The sequence below is a fragment of the Ranitomeya imitator genome, chromosome 6, assembly GCF_032444005.1.
Source record: "Ranitomeya imitator isolate aRanImi1 chromosome 6, aRanImi1.pri, whole genome shotgun sequence".
Lineage (NCBI taxonomy): Eukaryota > Metazoa > Chordata > Amphibia > Anura > Dendrobatidae > Ranitomeya > Ranitomeya imitator.
In genome coordinates, this window is record NC_091287.1 from 450,346,243 (window position 1) to 450,366,736 (window position 20,494).

Sequence of the window (20,494 nt, forward strand, 5' to 3'; positions counted from 1 at the left end):
AAAAACTAACACCCTGACCAAACTCTGATTGATACTCTATCAAAAACATTCATGAAACTTGGATTTTTTTTTGCACTCTTAAAAATAAAAAAACACTGGCATCTGAATGAGCCCTAACCCCGTAATAGGCAGCAAAAAATCCATCGCGTAGTGCAGTCCTAGCAAAGTCAATGGAATTTTGAGAAATCTCATCCATTATCAGTGTAGGGACCTACGCTGTGTATTTGAAGTCTGCAGGACATAAATTAAAGCTGTAGATTTCTACCGCAGATTTCATCCTTTGTAATGTGTAGAATGAAATCTGCAGCAAAATAGCTTTTCTAATGCTCATTTTCCATTGTGAAAAGTCTGCAACAAATCAGTGTGGACTCAAGTCCTTTTAGTTCACTTTATGATCACACAGTGTATATCCAGATAAAGCAACCTCCTTAAGTAGTAGTCTGTTTTCTTGAAGACGATACTATACGAGAATTGTAATACATTCCTGGCTCATTGACCCATCTCAAGCACTCCACTAAAGATAGGTTCTAATATTCTTTCTTTCAATAAACGCACCCAAATCCCTTTTAAATTAATTGAACTCTTTGAGAGCCAGGAATTTGGATGCTGTACTTGCTCAGGTCAATTTTTGGCTAATTGCTAGCTGACTCACTGTAGACATTTTATTGGAGGATCTTCCTAGAAAAGTCTGTGGCTAGGCTTAGATACCTTTTTTATATTTCCCGGGTTGATTTGATGTGTAATGCACTATATTGTGACATCAACAATTGCAGTATATAAATGCAAACAGAAACAGCACACATATAAGAATACAAGGAGAATAGCACAGGAAAGTAAAACACTTTTGCCATTTTTTTCTGGGATGCATGATGCAGCGCCATCAAAATGCTATGGACCCTATCCCTATTGACTTAGAATGGATCTGCCTGGTACTGGCATGTTTTCTGCTAACTTTAGGTAAAGAATAATTCTTCTAACCTTGCTGGAATCAACAATGTACAAATGTAGTATTTCTTTAAAATAACAAATATATCACGATGCAGAAAGGTGTAAGTCAACACCTAAATTTACAAATCCAGTGACTTTTCTTGTGTTAAAATGAAACCTGTCAGATAATTTGAACCACAGTAAGCATTAATCGGACACTGGCTGTGTTATTGGAGCTTTGTATGTTTTCCTCTGAAATTCTGGGGTGTTTTGGAGAAAACTTATAGGGACTATACGTCTTGGATGACTCCTCTGGGGAAGGTCCCTGGTGGCTTCTTCCTGTCTACTCTCCGTGACTAACTGGGTCTTTCCCTATATGATTGTTTAGGCAAAAACATGTCAATCTAGGGAAGTGGGTGGTATAGACAGCCAGGTCCAGCCTCAGACTAGTTATCCAAGATGTCAAATTCATGGCCGACTTTTCAATGTATGTTTTCTATGAGCCTCAGCAGCGTTTCTTACTAAAACATACATGGCTGAAACAATGTTACCAGTGTCTGATTCATGCCAATTCTCTTTCAGTGTATATTTTTTGCATCATGAATAGGGATGGGCAGACCCATGGATGTTCAGGTCTGTCGGGTTTGTCTGAACTTTATAAAAAAAAGTTTGGTTTGGGTGCCAGAACGGTACCCAAACTTGATCCCGAATCCCATTCATGGGGGCCCGAACATCCAGCGGCTCACACACTGTCCTCTGTGACAACATAGGAAACACTGGTTCTGATCCTTGGTAACCTTACTGAAGTCACTACCGGTCACAGCCGCTGGGCCTCACAGACCGCTGCAGGTTCCCACACTGTCACACAGAGGACAGAGTGTGAGCCAGCCAGTGTGACCGGCAGTGAATAGGTTACCGCCGGTCAGATGTGCCTGATGACTACTACTGTCATCTGCCTCGCCTTCTCTCGTTGATAGCAGTGAGAGCAGGTGAGGCTGATGAGATTATTCACTAGCTGTCGCCTTTGCATAGAAAGAAATATGTCAGTGAAATATATAATTAGTGCAGTGCGTGTGTAGGTTACTGTCCATGTATTTAGCTACGGTAATAAATAAATAAAATTTTTTTTAAAATGACGTGGGGTTCCCTTTATTTTTATTAACCAGCTGAGGGAAAGCAGACATCTGCAGACTGGTTTTATTATTCTGGGAAGAGGCCAATATCCATGAAACTTACTAGCCTATTAATATCTGCCCACAGCTGTCTGCGTAGCCTTTATTGGTTATTAAAGGCTAAGCAAACAGATTGCAGACTGATATTAATAGGCTGGGAAAGGGGCCTTAGATGTTGGCCCCTCCCAGACTAATAACACCAGCCCTCAGCCACCCAGAAATGGTGCATGCATTAGATACACCAATTCTGGTGCTTAACCTCAGCTCATCCCGCTTCCCCTGGGGCGATGGCAAGCAGGGTAATGGTTTTGGGATTGATGTCAGCTGTGCAATGTCCACGGATGCCAAGATCAGGGGTTAGTAATGGAGAGGTGTCTATCAGACACCCCCAAGACTGACCCGATAGACAAAAGAAATAAACACACGGAGAAAAGTCCTATCATGGAACAGGCACTCCCAGACAATTACCCTATTTTATCTATTTATTACCTTTAAAAAAAAATAATTCAAAGGGGTCTGCTGTTAATTCATCCCACATCCCACGACGATCCCCGACTTTGCTACATCCGGATGCAGTGCTGAGTGGTGACATCAGTCATGTGACCGCTCAGCACGGGAGCCGGAACACAATGACAGTAGCGTGTGAATCCATCTGCTGTGACAAGCGCTGACATCAGGCAGCTTATCGCAGTTCATAGCTGATGAACTGCGGTAACCTTTCTGAGGTCACCTTTCACAGAAGGGATCATCGTGGGATGGATTTACGGCAGAACCCTTTGGACTATTTTATTTTTAAAGGCAATAAGTGTGTAAAAAGGGTCTGGGAGTTTCTTTTTACAATGAAAGGACTTTTCTCTGTGTGTGTATTTATTGCTTTTGACTTGATATCAGCGGACATTACACAGCTGACGTCAACCCCAAAATATCACGCCAACATACCACGGCAAGCGGGCAGAACCGGACAAAGCGCCAAAGCTGCTTTTTTTAGGCTGGGAAGGGACAAACATCTATGGACCTTCTCAGCCTGAGAATACTAGCCCCAGATGTCTGCTTTACTGTGGCTGGTTATAAAAAAAATAGGGGGGGGGGGCATGCCTTTTTTATTATTTATTTAAATAATTTAAAAAAAACAGCGTGGGGGCTCTATATTTGATAACCAGCCAAGATAAAGCAGACAACTGAGGGCTGCAGCCCGCATCTGTCTGCTTTACCTGTGCTTGTTATAAAAAAACAGAAGGAACCCAATGTCTTTTTTATTTATTTCTTTTTTTAACATATTGCGCCGGCCAATCACAGCCATGGCATGATGGGACTGGAAGTGTCCACACTGGAAAAGCTTGTTGACTTTCTGCGCTGCAGCTCTATTCGGGGGTGCCGAACCCAGGAGAAGTCCATGTTCAGTCACTAGATGTTCAGTACGGACCCCGAACTTTACCATTCGGAGAAGCTCATCACTGATCATATTTTTTTTGTGTGTTAGTTTAAGAAATGCTACTTATGTAGGCTTCAACGCATATGTGAACAGAACCTGAATCAGTGGGCCGGTGATTTGATTGTGCCAGGTCCTCAAGAATGTGAGACCTTGTACAGAAAATCAACCTTGATATGTACTGCCAATCCCATCTGCCCTTTTGATTGTTATTGCTTAGAGACATTACTCTCCAGTGCTTACTACAAATACAGGTCCTTCTCAAAAAATTAGCATATAGTGTTAAATTTCATTATTTACCATAATGTAATGATTACAATTAAACTTTCATATATTATAGATTCATTATCCACCAACTGAAATTTGTCAGGTCTTTTATTGTTTTAATACTGATGATTTTGGCATACAACTCCTGATAACCCAAAAAACCTGTCTCAATAAATTAGCATATCAAGAAAAGGTTCTCTAAACGACCTATTACCCTAATCTTCTGAATCAACTAATTAACTCTAAACACATGCAAAAGATACCTGAGGCTTTTATAAACTCCCTGCCTGGTTCATTACTCAAAACCCCCATCATGGGTAAGACTAGCGACCTGACAGATGTCAAGAAGGCCATCATTGACACCCTCAAGCAAGAGGGTGAGACCCAGAAAGAAATTTCTCAACAAATAGGCTGTTCCCAGAGTGCTGTATCAAGGCACCTCAATGGTAAGTCTGTTGGAAGGAAACAATGTGGCAGAAAACGCTGTACAACGAGAAGAGGAGACCGGACCCTGAGGAAGATTGTGGAGAAGGACCGATTCCAGACCTTGGGGAACCTGAGGAAGCAGTGGACTGAGTCTGGTGTGGAAACATCCAGAGCCACCGTGCACAGGCGTGTGCAGGAAATGGGCTACAGGTGCCGCATTCCCCAGGTAAAGCCACTTTTGAACCATAAACAGCGGCAGAGGCGCCTGACCTGGGCTACAGAGAAGCAGCACTGGACTGTTGCTAAGTGGTCCCAAGTACTTTTTTCTGATGAAAGCAAATTTTGCATGTCATTCGGAAATCAAGGTGCCAGAGTCTGGAGGAAGACTGGGGAGAAGGAAATGCCAAAATGCCTGAAGTCCAGTGTCAAGTACCCACAGTCAGTGATGGTGTGGGGTGCCATGTCAGCTGCTGGTGTTGGTCCACTGTGTTTCATCAAGGGCAGGGTCAATGCAGCTAGCTATCAGGAGATTTTGGAGCACTTCATGCTTCCATCGGCTGAAATGCTTTATGGAGATGAAGATTTCATTTTTCAGCACGACCTGGCACCTGCTCACAGTGCCAAAACCACTGGTAAATGGTTTACTGACCATGGTATTACTGTGCTCAATTGGCCTGCCAACTCTCCTGACCTGAACCCCATAGAGAATCTGTGGGATATTGTGAAGAGAAAGTTGAGAGACGCAAGACCCAACACTCTGGATGAGCTTAAGGCCGCTATTGAAGCATCCTGGGCCTCCATAACATCTCAGCAGTGTCACAGGCTGATTGCCTCCATGCCACGCCGCATTGAAGCAGTCATTTCTGCCAAAGGATTCCCGACCAAGTATTGAGTGCATAACTGAACATTATTATTTGTTGGTTTTATTGTTTGTTATTAAAAAACACTTTTATTTGATTGGATGGGTGAAATATGCTAATTTATTGAGACAGGTTTTTTGGGTTATCAGGAGTTGTATGCCAAAATCATCAGTATTAAAACAATAAAAGACCTGACAAATTTCAGTTGGTGGATAATGAATCTATAATATATGAAAGTTTAATTGTAATCATTACATTATGGTAAATAATGAAATTTAACACTATATGCTAATTTTTTGAGAAGGACCTGTACCTTGATTGGTATGGTACACTTGGAGGCCTTCACACCAGGTGCAACCCTTTAAAAGTGTTTGCCCCCACTCTGTCTTCAATCTCCATTGACTTTACTGAACAACATCAATTTTAGAATGGAATTTGGGCTTCAGCATGTACTTAGAATAGAAATGTATCCTTACAAATATTTGGATGTCATCCATAGAAACATTTGGATATAATTGACTCCGAGAAATGAATAGGAATAGTTATACAGTGCAAACAGGACAAGATGTCTAAATAAGTACAATATTTTTGTTGTCAAAGGTGAGCTGAACCCTACACCCATTCAGGTGATGATTTTTAGGCGCCGCAACTAGAGATGAGCAATTCAGGCAAAATTCCAATTCGCCTGTTCACGCGTATTTTCCCGGGAAATTTGATAAGTCCTGGCTAAATTTGGTAGACCTGGTAATTTCAGCCCGCGCAATGGAGATTTGAGGCCGCGATGAGAACCAGATGTGCGATGGTGAGAACTGGCGGAGCCAGAGAAGTGAGTGTTGAGGTAAGTATAAGAATTTGTATCATTTTTCTAAACATTCTTTAACCTTTTGATAGCCCTGTACAGTTCAGAAAATACCGAATCTGCGCAGAAGCTTATTACAAAATATCTGCATTTGTGAATTGTAAAAAAAAATTTGAGTAGAATTCAATTTGTGTTGAATTTATTAATCCAACCATGATCCCAACAGTCAGACACACACTAATCTAACAATGATCTCCAGTTCAGTGGATAATGGATAATTTATTTCAGCTGGAATACAAATTATATTCTCTACTAGTACCAAATACAAGAAAAATACTGATGCACACAAAAATCTGAGTATATCACAAAATGTATCCCATGACATAAACTAGAGATCCTGTAAGATAAGGTTCATTTCAATAATAGATCTCAACAAATTTATAGACCGCATTTTCTAAATATAAAATGTGCTATCATTCACGGAAAAAAGATCCAATTAATATTAATAGTAATAATTTTTATTTCTATAGCGCCAACATATTCTGCAGCACTTTACATTTTAGAGGGGACTTGTACAGACAATAGACATTACAGGATAATACTCGCAAGCTTACAATCTATGAGTAAATAATACAAAATGTATAGAATACCTGCAATTTATCAAATGCAAACCTCATATGTGAAATATTATCCTGACAGCCTTTTCTCGCAGACCTTATTAGAGATGAACAGAATGTAAGCCCGCAAGGGCAGGGTCCTCGCCCCTCTGTATCAGTCCGTCATTGTTAGTTTGTTTACTGTATGTGATATTTGTAACTTGTATGTAACCCCTTCTCATGTACAGCACCATGGAATCAATGGTGCTATATAAATAAATAATAATAATAATAATAATAATAATGAACACATCAGTGGGACTATTTCTATTTTTAAAGGGGTCACTCTGTGTGACTGTAGACTTATGAATCCTCCCAGCACACGCAATGTGCGCTGTGGGGATTCGCTGGTTTCAAACATGGCAATGGAGGGTATGTATGAGTTAGGCCACGTTCACATGTTCAGTATTTGGTCAGTTATTTACTTCAGTCTTTGTAAGCCAAAACCAGGTGAGGAAGAATCAGAGGAAAAGTATAATAGAAACACGTCACCACTTCTGTATTTTTGACCCACTCCTGGCTTTGGCTTACAAATACTGATGTGAAATACTGACCAAATACTGATAGTGTGACGGTAGCCTTATACATACTCCTGGCCAGTGGGCATGGCCTCACTATATACACTTGTATTGAGCGAGGTCGCGAGCCGACTAGTGACGCAGCTGACCAGCGGGTGTGGCCGACAAGATAGCGTGGTCCTTGCTCCATAGAAATGTATAACTCATACATATTCTCCGGTCACGTGTCTGAAATTGGCGAATCCCCGCAGCGCACATTGCGCGCACTGGGGATTCATAAGCCTACAGTCACACACAGTGACTGCAGACTTATCGGTTTGGACTGGACATCCCCTTTAACTGTTTTCAGACTTCCCATAGATAGTGTCATGATCCAGGTCGGGCTTTGCTTTCTGCTCCCCGACCTGGTCAGGCGGGGGTTAACCTTCTCTGCTTGACTTCTGACCTGCCCATCCATCTTCCGTTCCTGTTTTGTATTGCTACGTCTGGCTCTGACCTTTGGCACGTTTCTGGCTGTGTTTTCGTCTCGTCCTCTTGCTATCGCGCTCCCTACCGGCTTTTTGACTTCTGGCTTGCTTCAGACCTTGCTCCTGCCTCCTCCTCTGACACTGCGTTCCAGGCTGTTGCTTATTCGGCTTGTACTTCTTCTCTACTGCCCCCTAGCGGAGTGTACCCGGCTCTACAGGTCTCCGCTTGAGGTGAGCTCCTGTTACCTTCCTTCCTCGCCCTCTGGTGGTTGTCCCTGTATTGCACGACAGATAGACTGTAAATATCCAAGTGGTCTGCACATTACTCTGCAATAATGCTCTAAAATGCCACTGCGTAATATAGCAGCTGCACAAGATTATGTATCTGGTGGGTTAATTACCATCTTTACCTTCCATATTGCTGAGCTGAACACGCGTTGTGCATACAGTATAGGAAGCAACAACAGATAAAGTATAAAACATATTTTAGTGGCCCTTTCTGATCATAAAAAAAGTGAAAATAGACACAATATTACCGAAAAAATAAAGAGTATAAAAATAACATAAAAATTCGGCCTCACAAAGACAAAAATAATTTGAATTCTTACACAAATTTTTTCTTACAGCTCTTTAAACCACATGTATGAAAAAAATCCAAGAATGTGCCTTGATTTGGTGAACTAATTCCTGGGGTTTGTCTAATTTGTATTCTGTTTTAGCCAGGAGCCTGGTTTGCATTATATGAAATAAAGTTTGTGCTATTATCATCTTTTAGCTATTTCTATTTCTGGCATGGCTGGCTTTATGATATCATTAGCATGTGGTCAGTTTTTTAAAGCCTGTCCCGGACACAGCTGATGCACAGTTTGGCTCCAAAGCTATACTGGGGCATCCACTAATGTGGCGGATGAATGGGAATAATCCCATAGAAAAACTAAGGGATCACTTCCGGCATCAGTTTCCTTCCAGCATTATTGAAACACGCTGGGGAAACCAAGCTGGGTGGATGGATAAATGGAAACAAGGCCTAAACTAGAGGTAACATGCATAGCTGGTGATGTGTGGCCACGGGATGCATGGTGGCTCCATGCGTGACTGATTCTGGGGCCTGGGTTCTCCTAGTTCCGGTTCCAGTATCTACGTCTGTCTTATGTTGCTTGGTCCTGGCACAGCGGGTTTTTCAAATTTGAGCTACTAATCCATGAAGGGTTCCCTTGTAATTACCAGTAGTGTCAGAAAATGTAGAGCCAACATTACAGTGACCAATGTGAAAGGTCCAATACAAAAAAGACAGGCAGACAGGCACATCTAATCTCCAAGCTTTATTCCAAATACATATCTTTAAGAATCCAAACAAGTATGATGCACAGGAACCTCTCCGATGCATTTCTGGCACCTACTGCACCCTTAGCCATAGAGCACTCCGTAAAATAAAGACAGGTGTTTCCTAAAATGTGAGTACGATGGAAATTTTCTCTTTTGTTTTTATGGAGTACATAACAGAAAGGCTTTCAGCTTCGAGCAGGCAAGCAATTGGACAATGCAAGCACAATTTAATGCATGGGATATGTGGGAGAGAACGTTCTAGCACCTACCGTGCTGGCAGAATGCTGACAAAGAGTAACTGCCCACTCTAACAGGATGGATGACAAGTTACAGAGCATGGGAGTCAGAACTGTCTCTGGACATATTACACTGGTATTAAGCAATATAAAACTGACAAGAAAAAAAGGAAACCTAGCAAACTGTGATATACAATAAGCTGATCAAAAATAATTTTTGATTTAGGGGGAATTCACTCTGAGCAAGAGATTAATCAGATCATTTTCGTTATTTTTAATCGTCATCCTGCATTATTACAGCTGACACCTCTGTGTCCATAGTAATAAAGCGTATCGATGCACATTACATATATTGTAAATGACCGAATACGGTGGAAGCGGAAAGCAATCAAGGACTCAGGTGAGATTAGAAGATGATGATGATGGTCTCTTCTTTTTCTGCTTCCAGGCCTCATCATTGTGCCAAGTGCTGGTGTGGGGATTGTGCTTGGTGGCTACATCATCAAGAAGCTGAAGCTAAGTGCCCGGGAATCGGCCAAACTGGCCATGATCTGCAGCGGCGTCTCCCTGCTCTGCTTTTCCACCCTTTTCATTGTGGGATGTGAAAGTATCAATCTGGGTGGAATCAATATACCTTACACGACTGGGTAAGTATGCAGAAAATGGAACCGTATCGGAGAGCATTCATTTTGGTGACGCAATATCCTGACAGCCCGGGCTGGATTCATGGCTAGTGCTGCCAAAAGCTGAGCTTTGCCCCTTTACTGGGGCTTTCCTGAATGCTTCCCTAGATGTTGGCTGGTATGGTATTAATTTATAGGAGCTGTGTGATATGATTTGTTTTTTTTTATCATAGCAGGGAATTCTATGAAATAATTACCAGTTAAATATCCTCCATCACCACAACTGGACTGGTCCTAAATGGTCAATGATAACTTGACTGCAATCATCACGTAGTGTAGGGTTAAACAAAAAGATCCTGCAGGACCCTGGCCGAGAGTTCATGTGTGCAGTCTATGACTGCCAGACCAGAGCCCTGAAGACCTGCTCCCTCCTGCTGGCATTCCCCATGCCTCTTCTGACGGCCTGGAACAATGTGATGTGTGCTTTGTGCCACAATAATTAGCGAGGTCTGCTAATCAGACAAAGTGCCAGGGATGACCACAGATAGGGCAGAGACAGACTGCCGTATTTCTCGTGCGAGAATCGCATCGTAAGCCTTGTACTGTCTGTCGGCTCTCCTGACCTGAGCTTGACAGCTGCATAGTAATCCATCACACTGTCATGCTCAGGTCAGGAGAGGTGCCGGCCAGTCCATGCAGTGCGATGCGATTATCGCACGAGAAATACGGCCGTCTGTCTCTGCCCTTAGGAGGAGGATTGCAAGACTCTGGGCCGGCGACCATAGACTATGTGTATGGGCGCTGAGCCAGGATCCAGCAAATCATCTCCTGTACCATACCATACCATTGTCTCCCGAAGCCAAACAGTATGTACGACTGGCTGCAGCGGTCATGTGAATGCATGCAATATGACTGCTGCAACTGTTGATATCACTGGAGTAGCAGAGCGGTAATGGCAGTGTTTTTTATCCTTATCTCAGCTGCTTGCTTTTTTTTTTTAGTTCTGGGGAGTCTTTCATAAATGCTGCCTACAGTACACACATAGAAACAAGTGTACACTATATAACCTATATATAGCTATACACAATATTTCCGTATCCCTATATATACATAGCGGTTGTATTCCCAGGTGTTTTTTTTTTTTTTAGAGTTTTCACTGTCTCCCTAATATGGCTGTTACAGAGAAAGATCCCATACTTGGAAACCCCATTCAGCCCTATTGCTAAAAAAACAACATGACTGTCTGGTGCTTTGACTGAACAAGAACACTCATGTATTACATAGATAGCTGGGATTTAAAGGGGTTTTCTATTGCCGTAAAGTGAGGCATATCGTTAGGGTAATGGTATCCCCCACCAATCCTAAGAATGAAGATACCACTATGTGCTCTTGTGTAGTGCTGTGCCCACTGGCATATTTCCCCTGCAGGGAACTGAACCTGGTTCCACTCACTTGCAAAACACAGATAATAACCGATTGTTAAGTGGTGGTAGATCCTAGTGTTATTCCATCACTTTACATGATTTCAATTCTCCTTTACCAGCCAGCTATTCTAATGAATTGTCAACCATGTAACATATGAATGGGAGGGAAGGACGCTCTTGCTCAGCGACTTTCCACTGTGATATCTATATGTTCTTATATGGCATTAGAACTAGAGTGTCTTGTTGAGGCTAACCCTTTAAAGAAGCCCTCATCCTCCCATCTGTGTTGTCATCCTCTTCATATATTGCAGTCATCATATTATATAACACTGTGTACTTACAGTTTCTCATTTTACCTTTCTACCCAGATAATTTGTCTCTTTTCTCTACTCTATGTAGAAACAGGAGTCTCTTGTCCCTGCATTTATCATTCCCCTCTTCAACTCCTGACCCAGCCTCTCCTCCTCCTGCCAGGCATTTTTGCAGCGACTTATAACTCCTACAGGTAAAATTGACCTCCTGTTTCTACATGGAGCTTAGAAGGATTCAGCTAGTCAGTTTTTAATCATGTGATGTCATAGACCTAATGGAAAAGAGAAGAATTAGCTGGGTAGAAAGGGAAAATGAGCAATTGTAAGTACACAGTATATAATATGTTGACTGCAATATATTAAGTATATCAAAACTTTTATGGGAGGAGGATGGCATCTTTAATAGCCCTTTGGTAATCTGCTGCTACTGTATGTCATCAGCCAAGTTGGGAATAACCCTTTTATTACTACATTTCTCCTGCAGCTGGATTTAGAGAGCTAAGTAATTTTATCAATGACTATAAAAGATATAGATTGAGACGAGCAGCAGATGTGTCCATATAACATGCCTGAACTGGTATAGCATAGCACTAGTGGGAGTACTGGGAGTGACCTCGGCAGACTAGACAAACACTGGAACTCTCCTAACAAGAATTCATTACCAACTGCTCGCAGACTATAGTACAAATCCATGTGTCTTTGGCAGGGAAATGTTAGATTTCCTTCACATATGAGGCATTAATGGTTTTGTGAGTGCAGGTCTGTGGCTGAAGCTCTCAGGGCTCTGACAGCTTTAATCCACCTCGAAGCATGATGTTACAGTCCTGACATTGTTCGTTACTTGTGGTCTCACTAACCTGTTCTGCACATAATAGTTTGGCAATCTAAATACTGTTTTAGCTTTTTTTTTTTTAGAAAGATGAGTGACAACCGATATAGTCAGCATTACATCCCAGTGACCCTTCTCCTACACTTGTAGTAGGGGTGTATTTAGGGTGGGAGGATGGTTGGGCATATAACATAGGAACTAGATACTTGGAGATGGAGCACCAACAAGCTACTCTGCTTGACCTGGGTATTTAGATGCAAACCTAGGATAAAAAAAGGGATAGAAAACCCTAGCTGCTTGTCAGGATGCATAACCAGGCTGATATGGAGTTCAGTAGACAAGGAAAGCGAGGTCCCAACCCTATAGTAACAACATTAGCAGGACTGCCTAGGAATTGTTGAATGAATCCTAGTAAATTAGGGCAGTTCCTAGTCCAAAAAGGGATGAGCTCTACACAAATCTAAAAGTGCATGGTTTAGTCTAGTTTTTTCCAATTTTGGGAAGGGGAACTTAAATATCCCTAGTTTAACAACTTAGACTGTTTAAGGGGTTTTCCGATACATAAAAGGCCCTATATAAATAACTATTTATAAGCCCTGACCACTCTTATTATTTGCTTTATTTGAAAATTCCCTACTATTTCCCCTACCCTTCTAATCCCTATATGTGTCTTTATTACTTTACTTCTTGTGATGTTTTGTTTGAGGAGCGTCTACAACAAATGTCATCAGGAGGATAGCCCTGCAGTCACTTCCCCAGAGCTTATATCACTCTAGGTGTAAAAGGATGTCATCAGGGGCAGCGCTGCAGTCACTTACCACAGATTCGTTCACCTCCATCCCCTGACAACATCTAGAATTAATTGCAGTGACAGAGTCAGAGAGAAGTGACGCAGCAGCAACACATCTATCATCGCCATCCTGCAGCTTCTGTGCCCATCGTCACGCTGCTTTTGTCTGCACTACCTCGTTCACTGAAATTATATGTCATCGGGGTGGGGTGGTGTAGGAGATAGAAGCAGTGTGAGTGAGACGCCAGTGCCACCACCTGATGATGATTTCTTGACGGGTGCTCAAACTAGTTGTGATGCAGCGCTGTGGTCACTTACTTCTATCACTGGTCCCTTATAACAGCAAAAGTGGAGGTGGGGGCAGAACCAATGTGGTGGTGGGCACAGAAGCTGAAGGGCGCAGGTGATAAAAGAAGTGTTACGGCAGTGATAGAAGATGTGACACTGTGGTCACGTCTTTCTGCCTCCATCACCGTGATTGATTCCGAATGTCATCAAGAGATGGCAGTGAAAGAAGCTGCGATAAGTGACCGCAGCGCTGCCCCTTGATGATGCCCTGTTTCAGTGGGGGGTTATATAAATGTGGAAGTGACTTCAGGTCCATCCCCCCGATGATGTCCTGTTTCAGTGGGGGGTGGGGTTATATAAATGTGGAAGTGACTTCAGGTCCATCCCCCCGATGATGTCCTGTTTCAGTGGGGGGTGGGGTTATATAAATGTGGAAGTGACTTCAGGTCCATCCCCCCGATGATGTCCTGTTTCAGTGGGGGGTGGGGTTATATAAATGTGGAAGCGACTTCAGATCCACCGCTCTGATGATGTCATGCTTCAGTGGGGGGGGTGGTTATATAAATGTGGAAGCGACTTCAGGTCCATCCCCCCGATGATGTCCTGTTTCAGTGTGTGTGTGTGGGGGGGGTTATATAAATGTGGAAGCGACTTCAGATCCACCGCTCTGATGATGTCATGCTTCAGTGGGGGGGTGGTTATATAAATGTGGAAGCGACTTCAGGTCCATCCCCCCGATGATGTCCTGTTTCAGTGTGTGTGTGGGGGGGGGTTATATAAATGTGGAAGTGACTTCAGATCCATCCCCCCGATGATGTCCTGTTTCAGTGGGGGGGGGGGGGTCTATATAAATGTGGAAGTGACTTCAGATCCATCCCCCCGATGATGTCCTGTTTCAGTGGGGGGGGTTTATATAAATGTGGAAGTGACTTCAGGTCCATCCCCCCGATGATGTCCTGTTTCAGTGGGGGTTATATAAATGTGGAAGTGTCTTCAGGTCCATCCCCCTGATGATGTATTGTTTCAGTGGGGGTTATATGAATATGGAAGTGACTTCAGATCCATCCCTCTGATGATGTCATGCTTCAGTGGGGGGGGGGTATATAAATGTGGAAGTGACTTCAGGTCCACCCCCCGATGATGTCCTGTTTCAGTGGGGGGTTATATAAATGTGGAAGTGACTTCAGGTCCATCCCCCCGATGATGTATTGTTTCAGTGGGGGGGTTATATAAATGTGGAAGTGACTTCAGGTCCATCCCCTGATGATGTCCTGTTTCAGTGGGGGTGTTATATAAATGTGGAAGTGACTTCAGATCCATCCCCCTGATGATGTATTGTTTCAGTGGGGGTTATATGAATATGGAAGTGACTTCAGATCGATCCCTCTGATGATGTCATGCTTCAGTGGGGGGGGGGGGTATATAAATGTGGAAGTGACTTCAGGTCCACCCCCCGATGATGTCCTGTTTCAGTGGGGGGTTATATAAATGTGGAAGTGACTTCAGATCCATCCCCCTGATGATGTTTTGTTTCAGTGGGGGTGTTATATAAATGTGGAAGTGACTTCAGATCCATCCCCCTGATGATGTATTGTTTCAGTGGGGGGTTATATAAATGTGGAAGTGACTTCAGGTCCATCCCCCCGATGATGTCCTGTTTCAGTGGGGGGTTATATAAATGTGGAAGTGACTTCAGGTCCATCCCCTGATGATGTATTATTTCAGGGGGGGGGGGGTTATATAAATGTGGAAGTGACTTCAGGTCCATCCCCTGACGATGTCCTATTTCAGTGGGGGGTTATATAAATGTGGAAGTGACTTCAGGTCCATCCCCTGATGATGTATTATTTCAGGGGGGGGGGTTATATAAATGTGGAAGTGACTTCAGGTCCATCCCTCTGATGATGTATTATTTCAGGGGGGGGGGGTTATATAAATGTGGAAGTGACTTCAGATCCATCCCCTGATGATGTCCTGTTTCGGTGGGGGTGTTATATAAATGTGGAAGTGACTTCAGATCTATCCCCCTGATGATGTATTGTTTCAGTGGGGGGTTATATAAATGTGGAAGTGACTTCAGGTCCATCCCCCCGATGATGTCCTGTTTCAGTGGGGGGTTATATAAATGTGGAAGTGACTTCAGGTCTATCCCCTGATGATGTCCTGTTTCAGTGGGGGGTGGGGTTATATAAATGTGGAAGTGACTTCAGGTCCATCCCCTGATGATGTCCTGTTTCAGTGGGGGGTGGGGTTATATAAATGTGGAAGTGACTTCAGGTCCATCCCCCCGATGATGTCCTGTTTCAGTGGGGGGTTATATAAATGTGGAAGTGACTTCAGGTCCACCCCCCCGATGATGTCCTGTTTCAGTGGGGGGTTATATAAATGTGGAAGTGACTTCAGGTCCATCCCCCCGATGATGTCGTGCTTCAGTGGGGGGTTATATAAATGTGGAAGTGTCTTCAGGTCCATTCCCCTGATGATGTATTATTTCAGCGGGGGGGGGGGAGATATATAAATGTGGAAGTGACTTCAGGTCCATCCCCCTGATGATGTATTATTTCAGTGGGGGGGTTTTATAAATGTGAAAGTGTCTTCAGGTCCATCCCCCTGATGATGTATTATTTCAGGGGGGGGGGGGGGGGGTGTTATATAAATGTGGAAGTGTCTTCAGGTCCATCCCCCTGATGATGTATTATTTCAGGGGGGGGGGGGGGGGGGGGGTTATATAAATGTGGAAGTGACTTCAGGTCCATCCCTCTGATGATGTATTATTTCAGGGGGGGGTGTTATATAAATGTGGAAGTGACTTCAGGTCCATCCCTCTGATGACGTCTTGTTTCAGATTTCACCCACAAATGAAATGTAACTTGAAATAAAGTAATGAAAACACATACAGGGATTATCTGAATGCGGAAAATAGTAGGAAATTTTCAAATAAAGCAAATTACACAAGTGATTAGGGCTTAAAAATAGATAATTGTACGGGGCCTTTTTAGTATTGGACAATCCCTTTAATAAATCTGCAACTCGTTTTCACAACTCATGGTTTTATATTTACAGCATATGTGTTATTATTTTAACTCTATGGAGAAATTGTAATCGCTTTTGAATTTGTCACTAATGGAAACAAGAGCTTGTAGCTCCACAGTTGCTGGATCTCCACAAGTTCCCGAGATCCTTTATAATGAACCTTATGGTAAGTGACTCCATGCAACATGTGAAGTAACGTTGTGTCCGTGCTGTAATTTATCTGTTTTGCAGTCCCACACTAACGATGTCACACAGGAATCTAACAGGTGGCTGTAATGTTAACTGCGGTTGTAAAATCCATGAATACGAGCCAGTGTGTGGATCAGATGGAATTACATACTTCAATCCTTGTCTTGCTGGATGCATCAATGTGAGAAATCATAGCATTGCTGTAAGTACAAAATGTTAGCTACTTGCCTGCTAACTGTTTCCAGCTATTAGTGAGGACAGACAGATTTTTGTAATTGTGGCCAAGGCTGTTCCTGTACTCTGCATTTACAACAAATTAATGAAATATAATATGCAAATTGCCTCTTTAGAGAAAAAGAGGACTTAAACTCTATAGCGCCACCTGTTGGAAGTAGCGATCCTACAAGTCGCAATCAACCCTTTAACGAGTCTTGCAATATGACTCCAACAGGTGGCGCTATAGAGTTCAAGTCCTCTTTTTCTCTAAAGAGGCAATTTGCATATTCAATTTCCCAGAGGAGCATTGCACGGCGAATAAGCCTCCTTACCTTGACAAGCCAGAGCTGGTATGTCACTCTCCACAAGGAGAAACCTTACCCCTCAGACCTGAGATAACATAGACACTGAAAATGTGCTTCCTATGGAAAGTATTCCTCCGTGCATGTGTAGATGGTCGTATTATCGTTCCAAGCATAATCCGAAAAAACATCGTATCGCACCCGTGACCAATGTTAGTCTATGGGACCGTGCTCATGTCCGATATTAAAAATTGCCGCATGTTCGAGTTTCAGACTGCACTCAGATGAGTCTCAACAACAAAAAATGGGAGTGCACGAGGCTGTAATGACTGTCACCTCTGAAATGGGAATAACATGCTTCCTAAGGCTATGCGACCACATTCTGGATTTTTAGCATTTTTTAAGCGTTTTTGTGGATTTTTTTTGCTGCGGAAACGCTAAAAAACACTTACATAGAGTATCCCATTATTTGAATGCATTTCGCAATTTTTGTGCCCATGCTGCGTTTTTTCCGCAGCGGAAAAGCATTACGGAAAAAATGCAGCATGTTCATTAATTTTGCAGAAAATCGGCGGTTTTGCCACTATATAATTGTATTTGGACCGTTGGGAAAAAAACGGTAAAAATCCGCGACAAATACGCGCAAAAAACGCGATAAAACCGCAAGCGAATTTCCTGCAAAGGGAGTCCGGATTTCATCAGGAAAATTCTGCATACTTTCTGCTACGTGGGCACATAGCCTAAATGCGGTTCTGGGACTCAGGACTGTCAGTATGGTATAGCAATCATCTCCAAAGTGAGATGTGATCTCTGTACACAGAAGGCAAATCTATGGCCTGCTGGCATTCCAGGCTCACACTTGAGCAGCCTGTCAACCACCGAGTTATTGTTTCTTCTATGTCTGATGGTCTTGCTGCAGGTTTATCTACTTATTGTGTTATGTGTCTGATTACTGAATGATACCATGTGTCAGAACCTGCCATGTCAGTTGCATATACTGTATCTAAATTATATATTCCTGGTTAATCAGGGTCTGGTTGCTGCAGTGAACTTCATACTTTATAGTTGTATCACTTATTATTGAGCAGATATAAGTCTGTTGACTCCTGCTAATCTATGTTACGATAGGGCTTATTGTAACATGTGTTCCTTCCATTATCAGCTAATCAAAACTCTAATTAACTGCTTTTTATAAAGTTCATAAAAAGCAGAAAATCATACTGCTTATATTACTCCCTAAGTATATATAAATAGTGTACCTTGGTCAACAGCTCCCACACACAATATGGTGTCCCCACATCTCTCCCCAGACAGTATAATGCCTCTAAAGCACACCCATACAGTATCATGCCTCCACACATAGTAGGATGCCCCTCCAGCCTACTACACACAATATTATGCCCCTAGTCACCCCCACCCAGTATGATGTTCCCACACAGATGATACTCCCACTGACCCTCCCACACAGTATAATGCCCTCAGTTACCTCTACACAGTATGATGACCCCACAGCTTCCCATACAGTATACTACTCCTTTTCCCCCTCATACACAGTATGATACCCATATAGTTCCCACACACACAGAATAATAACACAGCTCTACCCACACACAGTATAATTACCCCACAGCACCCCCACACAGTATAATTTCCCCATACCATTATTTCCCCACAGTACCCCACACACACTATGATGCCCCTCATCTCTCACAGTATCATACATTCCCAGCCACTTCCACACAGTATAAGGGCCCACAGTCCTCCCCTCATACAGTATGATTCACCCACACAGTATGATTCTACCACTGCCCCAACACAGTATGATTACCTCACAGCCACGGACACAGTACGATGCTTCCACTGCCCCACACACAGTATGATACCCTCACTGACCCATACACAGTATGATTTCCCTACAGTTCTCCACACAGTATGATGTCCCCACATCGCCCCATACACAGTACAATGTCCCCACAACCATATAAATAGTATGATACACCCTCAGTATAATAACCCACTGCCCCACACACAGTGTAAGGCCAGGGTCACACTTGCGAGTTCAATGCGCGAATCTCTTGCATCAATACCCGGCACTGCCGTCGGCAGTCGGGACCGGAGCATTCAGCTGCATAGAAATACATGCAGCCCACTCCGGTTCCGAGTGCCAGCAGCAGTACCGAGTATTGATGTGCTAGTTTCTCACATTGAACTCGCAAGTGTGACACCGGCCCTACAGACCCACTACCCCACGGAAGTCATGATGCCCTCATGTACTTCTATAGACAGTATGATTGCCCCAGAGTCCCCCACACACTATTATGTTGTGACATCCCTTTTGATAGTTCCAGAGCCCCCTACACCGTATGGTACCCACACAGGTCACCACTCATTATGATGCCCCCTACACAGTATGATATTCCCACTGTCCATTGTAACGGCACTGTAGATGTGGGCAAATCAGTAGATTAGTATAAGGTTTTTATTTATCTTAGCACATTCCCTCATTTACGTATGGTATGGTTTTTTTTTTATATATACATTAACTATGGTATTATTTCCTATTAAAAAGACACCCAAAGCTTTTGATATAAAACCTGCTTATTATGACGAAATCATACACTTTTCACGATATGATAAGTTGTATATGACCCAAAATGTATTTTGAAGGAAATGATAACATATTTTTCAGAATGGTTTAATTTTTCAGCACTGTGACTCAAATATTCCTAGTACATTCAGAAATAATGATGCATGTGCTTCTGCCATAGGTGAAGAATTATACTGAATGTGCTTGTGTCCAGAGTCGACAGGTTATCACTACACCCACAGTCGGTCAGCGGAGCCAGCTACGAGTGGTCATTGTAAAGACTTATCTAAATGAAAACGGCTATGCTGTATCAGGAAAATGTGATCGAACGTGCAACACACTCATTCCATTCTTGATATTCCTCTTCATTGTCACTCTTATCACCGCATGTGCACAACCCTCGGCCATCATAGTGACGCTCAGGTGAGAAGGAGACATATGTACTCAGAACATTCATATGGTCGTGTGCACATTGGGGCCAGTAAATCAAAGTGTTTACGCCAATTTCTCGGTGTAAAACACTTTGAAAAGAAAACCTCTTTGGTTTGTCGAGAAATTCAAGGACAGTCTGTAAAAATTGGTCTACTTTTGCCCTGTCCGTGAAAATAAATTGAAGGCTATTTTTTGAAGCTGAAGACACTTATACATTTTATTTTGACTGTAATTATCATCATTTTACAGATTACAGTGAATACAGATGGTGTCTTCATATCAGAATTATGGGCTGTAGACATTGATCACTAATAATATAAAAATATTGTACATGATTTTTTTTCATAAGCTGTGCAGAAAAAATAAGTATAATTGGCCACCCTGATG

The 20,494-nt window shown here is 42.7% G+C and overlaps 1 protein-coding gene across 1 annotated transcript in view; it reads left to right on the forward strand.

The window, feature by feature from the left end:
• Window positions 1-20,494, forward strand: part of SLCO5A1 (solute carrier organic anion transporter family member 5A1) — a 172,725-nt gene that overhangs the window by 139,099 nt on the left and 13,132 nt on the right. The window contains exons 6-8 of the mRNA XM_069731460.1: window positions 9,532-9,730; window positions 16,613-16,772; window positions 19,857-20,098. Coding sequence (XP_069587561.1) covers window positions 9,532-9,730; window positions 16,613-16,772; window positions 19,857-20,098 — 601 coding nt within the window. The remainder of the gene's footprint in view (window positions 1-9,531; window positions 9,731-16,612; window positions 16,773-19,856; window positions 20,099-20,494) is intronic.